Source organism: Pundamilia nyererei, unplaced genomic scaffold (assembly GCF_000239375.1).
Source record: "Pundamilia nyererei isolate P.nyererei 1_Seehausen unplaced genomic scaffold, PunNye1.0 scaffold00113, whole genome shotgun sequence".
Lineage (NCBI taxonomy): Eukaryota > Metazoa > Chordata > Actinopteri > Cichliformes > Cichlidae > Pundamilia > Pundamilia nyererei.
In genome coordinates, this window is record NW_005187514.1 from 39,592 (window position 1) to 50,213 (window position 10,622).

General features: G+C 37.9%; 1 protein-coding gene across 1 annotated transcript in view; it reads right to left on the minus strand.

Moving 5' to 3' along the window:
* Positions 1-4,835: 4,835 nt before the first annotated feature.
* Positions 4,836-10,622, minus strand: part of hsd17b3 (hydroxysteroid (17-beta) dehydrogenase 3) — a 14,627-nt gene continuing 8,840 nt past the window's right edge. The window contains exons 2-11 of the mRNA XM_005741699.1: positions 9,492-9,538; positions 9,193-9,268; positions 8,974-9,081; positions 8,104-8,171; positions 7,549-7,593; positions 6,820-6,854; positions 6,603-6,684; positions 6,452-6,517; positions 6,168-6,317; positions 4,836-6,078 (exon numbers count right to left, since the gene is read on the minus strand). Coding sequence (XP_005741756.1) covers positions 5,971-6,078; positions 6,168-6,317; positions 6,452-6,517; positions 6,603-6,684; positions 6,820-6,854; positions 7,549-7,593; positions 8,104-8,171; positions 8,974-9,081; positions 9,193-9,268; positions 9,492-9,538 — 785 coding nt within the window. The 3' untranslated portion in view covers positions 4,836-5,970. The remainder of the gene's footprint in view (positions 6,079-6,167; positions 6,318-6,451; positions 6,518-6,602; positions 6,685-6,819; positions 6,855-7,548; positions 7,594-8,103; positions 8,172-8,973; positions 9,082-9,192; positions 9,269-9,491; positions 9,539-10,622) is intronic.

The window sequence follows — 10,622 nt, forward strand, 5'->3', positions numbered from 1 at the left end:
ACAACTGTAACAATAAATGCTATAGTAAATTCTCTAAATGCATTACTTAAGACTGGATTAAATTAATCTATTCCTAGCACTGTTTTCTGACCTCATATTGTGGGAAAGGAAGGTGTGTGTATGTAGGTGCTAGTTCCTGCATTTGTTATGCTGTGTGTGCCAAGCCACATACAACATTTGTGGGTGTCAGAATTTCTTACTTAAGTCCCTCCAGCCACTATTTCCTGTACAGCGTAAAAAATTCCTGATCATGCAAAACACTCACATCCTTGGTTTAACTTGCATTTCACTGTGGCCTTAAAGGTTTTGTGCTCAAAAATCTTTTTAATCTGTCTTATTAGGACTGTGTGGGTGCAAATTAATCCCATTTGAGCAGTGAGCAAACACCCTACCCTCTTTTACCAGATCTTTAATGTTTGCACTTCTACTTAACCTTTCTAACCAACTTTTAATGAGTCAGAAAAGAGAAAAAATGCAAAAAACTTCTCACTATTTCAGTAAAACTCATCTAAACATCACAACTCTACAAACTAACTTGTTGGTTGGCTAAGAAAATTACTTATTGGGGCTTTTTACGAGCTCATAGAGGAAATCATAGTATATAATTCTCGTCAAAGTTCATGCAACACTATAGCTTATTTAAAAAATAAGCTGAAAATAAAGGTAACCATTAAGAAATCGTAAAAGAAACTTAGCTGACCATCATAAATGATAACGTGGAAACAGATAAATAGCTTCTATCCGAGGCCTATTAAAAAAAAAACAACACACATTTAGGTGACTCAGCAGGCAACAACTGTTTTGGAGGGATACAGAGTCCTCCTGTTACGGTAACAGGCAGAGGAGGTCTCGAAATGTGAAAAAGAACTCCCCCTTCATTACAAAATTACACACCATTTGCCCCTCATTCCTATCCAGTTGTCTGGGTAACTGCTAGCTGTAATTTGGGTTAATTCACTAGCTCCCGAGCCCTTCCTTTCCCCATTGTGCCCCATCATAAAAGAGATATAACACAGATGCACACACACACACAGACACACACAGATACATATGCACACACTTGTACAAACTAAGGTTCTAATGCAGTGACTCACACAGTAAGGGAGACTAATCCGCATTTTGTTTGCTTCTCCTCATCACGGCTGGAAATAGGCCATGTGTGGGAATATCAGTGTAGGAGATTCAGTGCAAATCTAAGCTTTAAGCTTTAATCTTTTCATTCCTAGCACCTTTATCGAGCTGTTGCAATAATTTAGTTATTAAATTCTTTAGCTGGGGTTCTACTGTTGTCAAGAATTGTATAATATTTTTAAAGATTTGCACAAAAAGGACACTTATCCTTTCTGACCCTGCCCTGTGTTGAAGGTGGGAGAGATGGAAATGGGAGGGCTACTCTTTTTGCTGCTTTCAGAACAAAAGGAATGGAAAATTGTGTGTTTTCCCATGGGGTAAATATTGAGAGAGTAGAGATATAAACGCACGGAAGAAAGGCTTTTCTAAGCAGCCCGGGTCTCTGTTGCACTGCCAAAGGCCTGTGCGTCACTTGATCCATTGTTTAGTGTAGAGAGGTCTCGGTGAGCAAGCGGCTGACTCCCCGCTCCAGCTGCAGACTCTCTACTGTTTATGTTTGCAGGGCCCTTCGCCTTGAAGTGAGGCTATACAAGCAAAGCCTAGCCATATGTGAGCACTGGGCCCTCAGAGAAGTTACTTGCCCTTTATTTTTCAAACCATCCATCTCTCTAAAACTCTCTCTGTCTCGTTTGTCCCTCTTCTTTCAGCTTGTTTGCTTTCCCTCGCTGACAGTCCAACTCTTCCCTGACAGCCTGCTCTTTTGAAGAAGATGAAGGATTGGAATTATCTTCTTGAGTTTCAAAGAGCCCAGTCCTGGATGGCAGGAAAGCTGTAGGTATTATAACTGCTGGGAGAAATAATTACCCCCCCTGGAACTGCTCAGTGGGAATTAAATGTTCATGGGCTCAGCAAGAAAATCTGAAAAACAAGATTGGTAATTATGTCATAGAAATATTTCAGCTTCTATGAATGTTTGCCCATCAATACAGATGAGCATCACTCCAAAAAAGGCAACATGGAGTTAAAGGTATAGTATATACATCTGGGCTGTTTGGCCAGTCAAGTATGTAAGTGTATGGACTTTTTCAAAACTCCTTTATCCGGGTTAATTGCTACCTTTGTTTTACTTTGCAAGCACAAAGGTGGATAAAGATCTAGTTTCAAACTAAACACTTGAGTCAACCTGGAATTTTTTTGTGTGTGAGCTTGGTTTAGTGTGTAAGTTTACGCATGTGTCTGAAGGTTAGTAGTGCTGACCTTGGCTTCTGGGTGGGCTGCAGTGGCAATGTGCTTGTCTTGGATCATCTTTGGACCCTTCTGTTTACTGAAACAACACGCAAGCAGTGTCCAGGGAGGAGAAACGAGTCACACAGGGAGCATCCTCAAAGGCTCTCCTTTTCTTACCCGTGCTTCAACACACACACACACACACACACACACACACACACACACACACACACAAACATAAATGTACACACAAGAAGGTGTCTTCAAGAGCCCTGACCACCCATGTCACCCATGGTCATCTTCTGAGATAAAACCTTTTTCTTGACCCCTTCCTTAATGAATTCATTATCTGCTGGAGGCTTTAGACACTCTGGGTTTAATATGTGTACCAAAATCTGACCTATCTGATGGTTAAAGCCCTCATTCTGCGTGTGTAGAAAGCTCTCCCACACACTGTCTGGAAAATAAGTGAGATATTAGCTTTGAGAACCGCACTTGACGTTAGAGAGGCTTTGTAAGGGAAACTATAAATTAAAAGGTGTCATAATTGTGCTGCCACCCATACCCATAAATCGCAGATCACCCCAGGTGAGGAAAGTCCCTGCTGTTGAACAACCCAGGTAAACATCCTTTGATTTCAGCTGCAGGTAACACACACGTTGCTCAGACTGCAGCTTTGAAAGTAGATGCATTTACACAGATATTTCAATTTAGCACGCATGATGGGAAACCCCCGGTGGCGGGGAACAGTGTTGTGACAAAAATGGTAATTTGACTACATTTGATCGCCGGATTTCTGCTGCAGAGCTATAGCTCTGGAATCCCAAGGCACGATGAAACCTTTACATTTCGCGCCCTCTAGTGGCCATGACGAATCTTTACACGATCACAACATCCACCCATCGTATTCTTAACAGCTCAAGTTCAGGGTCTAACGGGGCCTGATGAATGATTAATAATAAATCACTCCAATGATTTATTACAGCTCGTAGTATTTATGAAAAACACTACATAAATAAAATTCAGTTGACCTTAGAGAACTCTGAGAAGACATCAAATCACTCAGTTAAAACACATCTTTAGTTTTCATGAAGTATGATTTACTAGTTACTCTTGTGTCACCCTGTTTGTGTTGGTACGATAAATACTCCTTTCTTTTCCCCCCCCTTCAAAAAAGGAAAACAAAAAAAAAAAAACAAAAAAAAAAAACATTAAAAAAATTTAAACAACACGGCTAATTTACATCTGCAGTCCAGGCCAGGTTAGATTGAAGCTTTACCATGAACAATGATGTGCAACAAAAACAAACAGCTCAGGTAGGAATACGTTAAAAGCGTCCACACACTTGATTTACCATCGGCCATTATTCGCGATGATCAATCAGGCAGCAATACATTTTTGATAATTTGACAATTTTAAAAGACTTTGTGGACGTGAGTTTGGCTCCTACACTATTTGTAGTTGCTGTGAATGTACACAGTGGAAATCGAGGATTTTCTGTCTTAATATATTACAAAACCAAAGTCATATGTATCAATTACAGATAAACTGATGAGCTCACAGATTCTGAGATTTTCTCTTACCATGAATATCCATACCAATCAGTGTATATGTTTCCTACAGTCATTGATCGATACCAAGAGAAGTGAACAGAGTTTTGATTTGTGAACAGGTCATTATTTTCCTTTCTTTTTTTTTTAAACATTCAGACTAGGAATAGACTATCTAAGCTCAGGGTCACTCTGACCTTCCTCCCCTTCTCACTCCTTCTTTTTTCTTATTCCCGACACTATCTCTCATGGGGAGGATCATTCATCACGGTTGTCTAAACACCCCTGTCTCTGTGTGATTAGTGACCCTTTTAGGTCAGACATCACTGAAGCACATGCTAATTAAAACAGCTGTGCGTGTCAGCATATATACATACACAGATGAGGGAAGGTTTTGTTTTCTTTAAACACTGTATATCATGCTGTCTGCAGCACACCCTTCAAACTAATTTCTGAGGATGCAGGTAGAAGCTGATAAGTCTCTGTCCCGAACTCCTGCTGTGGATTAGAAAAGAGTCTGATTCTGAGATGATTGCGTCTTCCCATCACGCGAGCAAATGTTTTCTTGATCTCAGAGGAGAATAGAGGATGCTAATGACAGTTAAAAGTGTGTGTGTGTGTGTGTGTGCGTACGGATGTGTAGGAATGAATTAATGGAACAAGACAGGTCCTTCCGTTTAGCAGATAAGGTGTCATTATTATTTTTATTACTCATATCTCTACAAGATATGTAGACACACACACACACACACACACACATTTGTCACTGCTATCAGTGCTTAGTCACGTATGAGAAAGTTATGTAAATTTTAACCTTGAATTGCATCAGAATTATTAACTGTGTGGAGTAAGAGATTTATATCTGAACCGTAAAACTGAAGGTGCAAAGAAGGAGAAACACGACATCATTTTTCTATTGACAAGAACACTCATAAATAAGTAATAGTCTGATTACAACAAAAAGCAGTGCTTTGGCAAGTTAACAGTTACTTTGCATTTGGGTGGAATAACTTGGCCTGAGGGTTTTTTTTTTAAAGCAAATTGAAAAGCTTGTTTTTGAGTGCACAGTATTACATGAAATAACACTAATTACTCAAGTAAACTTGAAAAGCACCATTTGTTCAGTAACAATATTGTTTAAAACCAACAATGGTGATATTTCATTTATTTGAGTGAACAAACAACATGCATCAGTCCCTATAAGATGAAGACGTGGAGATTAAATTAAGAATGTAATTTATAGACATGTGTGTTTTACATGGAAACAGTTCAGACAGTACTACTGCATTCATATTAATACAGTTAGTTCCATAAGTATTTGGACAGTGAGACAATTTTGCCTCTATACACCATGACAGTGGATTTTAAATCAAACAATTAAGATGTGATGGAAGTGCAGACTTTCACCTTTAATTCAGGGGCTGTTTGACAAAGGCAATGCATTAACTGTGTAGATGTTATAACTTTTTATTTTTAGTACACAACCAGTTTTGTCAGTCAACTGTAAAAATTAATTGGGCAGGCGAGGCCTGTTCCAGTGTTATTCTGAAGCGGATTCTGAGTGTTGAATGTGGATTTAGTAACTGTTCACTGGAATTTCAAAGATGTCAGTACAAGTAAGGGAGGCCATAGACTGAAAAAAAAACAAACAAAATCATCCGAGAGATAGCAAAAACTTCAGGAGTGACCAAACACTGACCGGCTCAAGAACACCAAAATGCCTGAAAGACCACACAAAGATTACAAAAGTAGGCGATGGCAGAATCATTTTGATGGTTAAACAAAAAAAAGGAAGAAAGAAACCTTTTCAACATCAACCCAGGTCGAGAACACTCTCAAGGTGGTAGGTGCGTCTAAGTCTACAATCAAGACATGCCTTCATGAACATAAATACAGAGGGTTTATAGCAAGATGCAAATCGCTGTTTACAGTCAAGAACAAGAAAACCTGATTAGACTTTCCCAGAAAGCATCTAAACGAACCTGCATAGCTCCACAAAAAAAAATATCAGTCTTCGGACAGATGAAACCAAGATTAACCTGTTGATGGAAAAAGAAAAGCAAGGGGAGAAGAACTTATGATCTGAAGCACACCAGCATGTCTGTCACACATGGATTTTGATTTAGACCAATCCAGCCTGCTTTCGATTTTGCTTGGCGTAGTCTTGTAAGCCTTGCATCATAGGTTCTGCATAGAGAATCTTAAGTGGAATAGTCTGCAGCAACCAGCCCTGTACACACATGCACACACACATACAATACTGCAGGTCAGTCTCTTGGTGGCAGTTTTTGGCATTATGTTTGCGACTCTAAGTCTTACCAGAACTGTATGACAGATGCTTCCATTTGTTTTGTCTCCAGCGCTGACGTACTGCAGTGAATATTTTACAAAGTCTTCTGGTGAAAAAGTTATCATGTTAGCTTTTTGGAACCCAGCCATTCGAGTGGATACCCCGAATGGAGCCACTGACTGAAAACAGTGCATGAGAGGGAAAGATTTAGGACAAGAGGACAAGAAATAAAAGACTTTAAAGTTAGTTTAAAGAAAATAATTGCTTTCGTTTCATAAAACTTGAGATGATGTCTGAGTGAGGATCAAAATACCTGGATAATAATCCCCTTATCTTTGTATTCAGCTTGTAGACCTTGAGAAAATCTTTCCACAAACACCTATAAGAACGCAAATTAAAATGTGAAGGATCATACGTCGCCTGGGCAGAGAGACTTAAAAGTGTGCCGCTGATGTGAAACTTGCCTTTGATGCAGCATACAGGGTGTACATGGGAAATGGGATAGAAGCAATTCCAGAAGAAACATTCAATATCATCCCTTTCCCTCTATAAATACAATAAACATACAAACAGATATAAATAATTAAACAACACTTATGAGCACAACCTCAGTATTAATTAGCATGTTATAATCCATCACTTTACACATTACATCTAATGAAGAAAACATGGGTAGGAAACCTGTTTGCCATGCCTGGGAGAATAATTTTGCACATCTGGAAACAAAAGAAAATAAGTTCAGACTTGAGTCATATGAAGCAATGAAAAGCATTAACTTGTTTTAGAACAATACAAATAATCCTTAAAAAACAGGGGTGTCAAACAAAATGCCCGGGGACCAGAACTGGGCCGGCAAAGACTCCAATCCGACCACTGGACAGCTTTAGGAAATGTAAAGGATGGCATAAAATGTGGAGTTTTAACTATATTTTAACTCTATACAAAAGTATGTAAATAACAGAAAAGTCCCCGTTCATTCACTATTAACTATAAAAAAAATGTTTGGGTGCACAGTAAAAACAAGATAATAAAACTTTGTGCTTTATAATTACAGGACAGTCTGGGTGAAGCTACCGAAACTTTGTCTGTAATTTAATTTATTACTTTATGTCGTTTTTATGTAGAAAACTGAGACATACTGCTGAAATCATACTTCCATATCTCAGGAATCTGTTTTAAACTTCTTTAAAATGACAGGAAGGGGAAGTTCATTGATCTGGCCCACTTAAGATCATAGTGGGCTGTATGTGCCACTTTGACAACCCTGCTCTACAAAATCCTTTACGTGCGCTTCCTTTACTGGCAAACCCTCTCAGATTATACTGATGATTATATACTGTCTTCATCAATAAACAATCAATATGACCTTAAATTCATTGTTTTGTAGTAACAATAAAACTATGATCTTACCTTGGCCATCGTCTTCACATTGCAGTTTATCACTTTGGTAATTGTCTGAAAACATAGATGAACATGGGTCTCAGATAATTTCTTTATTTATATCTAAAGAAATGTATTTGGAGCTAAAATGCTCTTCTAAAAACATGTTATTATAAACTGAACCCTCTGAGGTTCAACATCAGGATGCTATCTGCTGTCAAACTTACTACCAATAAAAGTAATAATTATGCAAATGGGTTCAATCCAAACAATCTATAGTTAGTCATAATGTTGTAGTGGTATTTTCTTTTTTTGTTTTTACTTATTGTACATGGAGTCGTGCACAAGGTCCTGGATCTGTTTATTATACATTTGCACACATATGCAGGTGATGCTATTATATCTGCCAAAGCCATAAAGAGAGTCATACAGAAATCACAGCTAGCAGGTGAGCATGGATGATTTTTTTAGAGCCTAATCATCAATGGGTTTTAATAAGGAACAACAAATATAAACATAATGTGCTTGTACATATACACAAAAAACTAAACACCTTTAAGTATAAGCTGCTGAGGTACTACTGACCTTGTCCAGCTCATCATTCTCAAGGAATCTGTAGGGAATGAAGCAAGGCAGCGTTCCTACATTGTTGACTGGGGTAGAAAAAAGCGCGGAAAATAACTGATATTATTTTCTTAAATAATTAGGGTTTTTTTCCCCATTTTTTTGTCTCTAAACACAAAGTGCCTGTGTTGATTTGCAAATTTTTATAAATTTGTGTTTCATTTACAGTTGAACATAGAAAAAATATGTTGAATGTTTAAAATGACCATTTCATGAATAGTGTTAGCTCACTGTGAATGACATGTCTCAAAAATGTTGGAATGGTGGCAGCAAAAGGCTGGAAAAGTAAATGATACTAAAAAGAAACAACTGGAGGAATGTTTTGCGGCTGATTAGATTGATCGGTAACAGGTTGGTTGTCTTTTTTGGGGGAAATCTTTGCATGTTCCAGCAAAATATTGATCAACTCGATTCTGCATCAACTACAACTGCATTGTCTGGGTGCTGACAGGCCTGCCGATCTTCCATAACTTTCACCAAAAAAGTATGACAAAGGAGATCCAGGGCTGTTGAGCAGCTAGAATCCTATATCGGACAAAACATGGAACAACATTCATCTCCCAAAATTCCACAGTCTGTAAAATCAGCAGATTTACAAATTGTTCTTAAAAGAAGAGGGGCTGCTACATTGCAGTAAACATGGCTCTGCCCCAGCTTAGTGCTTAAAAGCTAATGTTTTTCTTAAAATGGTGTTTTAAAAATGAAGATGTTTTGTTGTAAATAAAATATGGGCTCATGAGATTTGCAAATCATTGGATTGTGTTTCTATTTACGCAGCATGCCATCTTTTTTGGAACTGGATTTTGTATGGAGGCACAAATAAAAGCTCACCTAAAACTCCTATGTTGAGGTCCTTCAGTTGCTCTTCAATTTCACTAAAGATATTTTCTTTGGTAAAATCTGTTGCTATCACTTTCACCCTCTGCCCTGTGGCTTCTCCTGTGAACAATGAAAAGACAAATATTGTGCACCGTTTGCCTGGATCAACAGCATATTAGCAGATATCATACATTTTAGGAAGCAAAGAAAATAAAACATGCACATAGATACCTATCTCTTTAGCCACTTGATCCAGTTTTGTTTTGGTTCTGCTCATGACTACAATGTTCATTCCCCGCTGAGCTAGCTGAGATGCAATAGCGATAGTGGAAAAGTACATATGAAAACACAGTTACACAGCAAAAAGTAGCAAGTGTGCCTCAAAGGAACAGTAGTTTAACTATGGTGTGCTCATTTCAAATTATTATACATATAAGTATTTGCTAAAATATAAAAAGATATTATGTACAGTATGTGTATTCGTTTTGTTTTATGAGAACACAAGCAGAGTTATTTAAACAGTCACTTACTGCAAATGCATATGCTCTTCCTATTCCCTCTGAAGAACCAGTCACCACTGAAAGGAGGATGGAGAGACAGAAAATTACAAATGAATCCCTCATCAAATCTCCTGCAGTTTCCATTCTGACCACTAGAGGCACTGTACTGCACAGAACAGTACAGTAATGCACTGCCTTACCCATCTTCCTCTGCTTTCAGCCAAATCCCAGGATTGTTTTATTATTTGTTTACATTAGTTTAATCCTCACTCCATTCTGTTTGTACAAACTGTGCTAAAACAGCATGTTCCCCTGGTGTGATAAAGAACTGATAGGAACAGCTTGTTTCTGAGTGTTCACTGCTCTCCCATTTCCTCCTGGCCCTTATTACAAAGACCACAGGCTGTTTTCATCACCGTTTTCAGACCTAAATGAGAATTCATATCTAATTATGTTTTACAGCACTGAGAAAATTGTGTAAAGCCATTAAAACATTAAAAAGATCCCATGGTTTGAAGTGTTGTTAGAACAGGGGGGAAATGAGTAATGTGACACTGCCTATTAACTACTGAAACAGGAACTGAAATTAAGCCTCCGTTTTAATTTGTTCAGCTGAACAAATAAATTGAATTCACACTTTTACTACTTAATTAGGAAAGTATCAAATGACAAAGAAACCTCACATTGAGCCTCCGTTTTATGAAATGCAATCCGCTAAGTTTTGTCATTTATATTTCTTCTTTAGTGAAAACCACAGTATACACAAACAGGCAGCAGTATGTTCAAATAGGGCTTTAACATGTAGATATACATACTGAACTATAAAAAACAAACAAACAAACAACCTAATTATATCAACTTAAGAACTACATTCAAGACAATGAAACAGTGAAAATAACCAAACTGAGCATGTGCGGTGAGGTTATGTGATGAGAAGTGGACGTTTTGATTTTAATATATGGTGCTCATGTTAAACACGATCAAAGTTTTAAATAACATAGTCAACATAAGTAAAAGTTACCGCAGTGAACCAAAAGCTCAAGTTTCAGACTGCTCTAAATGCTCTAAGCCAGGAGAGTCAAACACAAGGCCTGAGGACCAGAATTGGCCCAGCAAAAACTGCAATTTGGCCCACTGGATAGCATTGGAAATTTTAGTTTT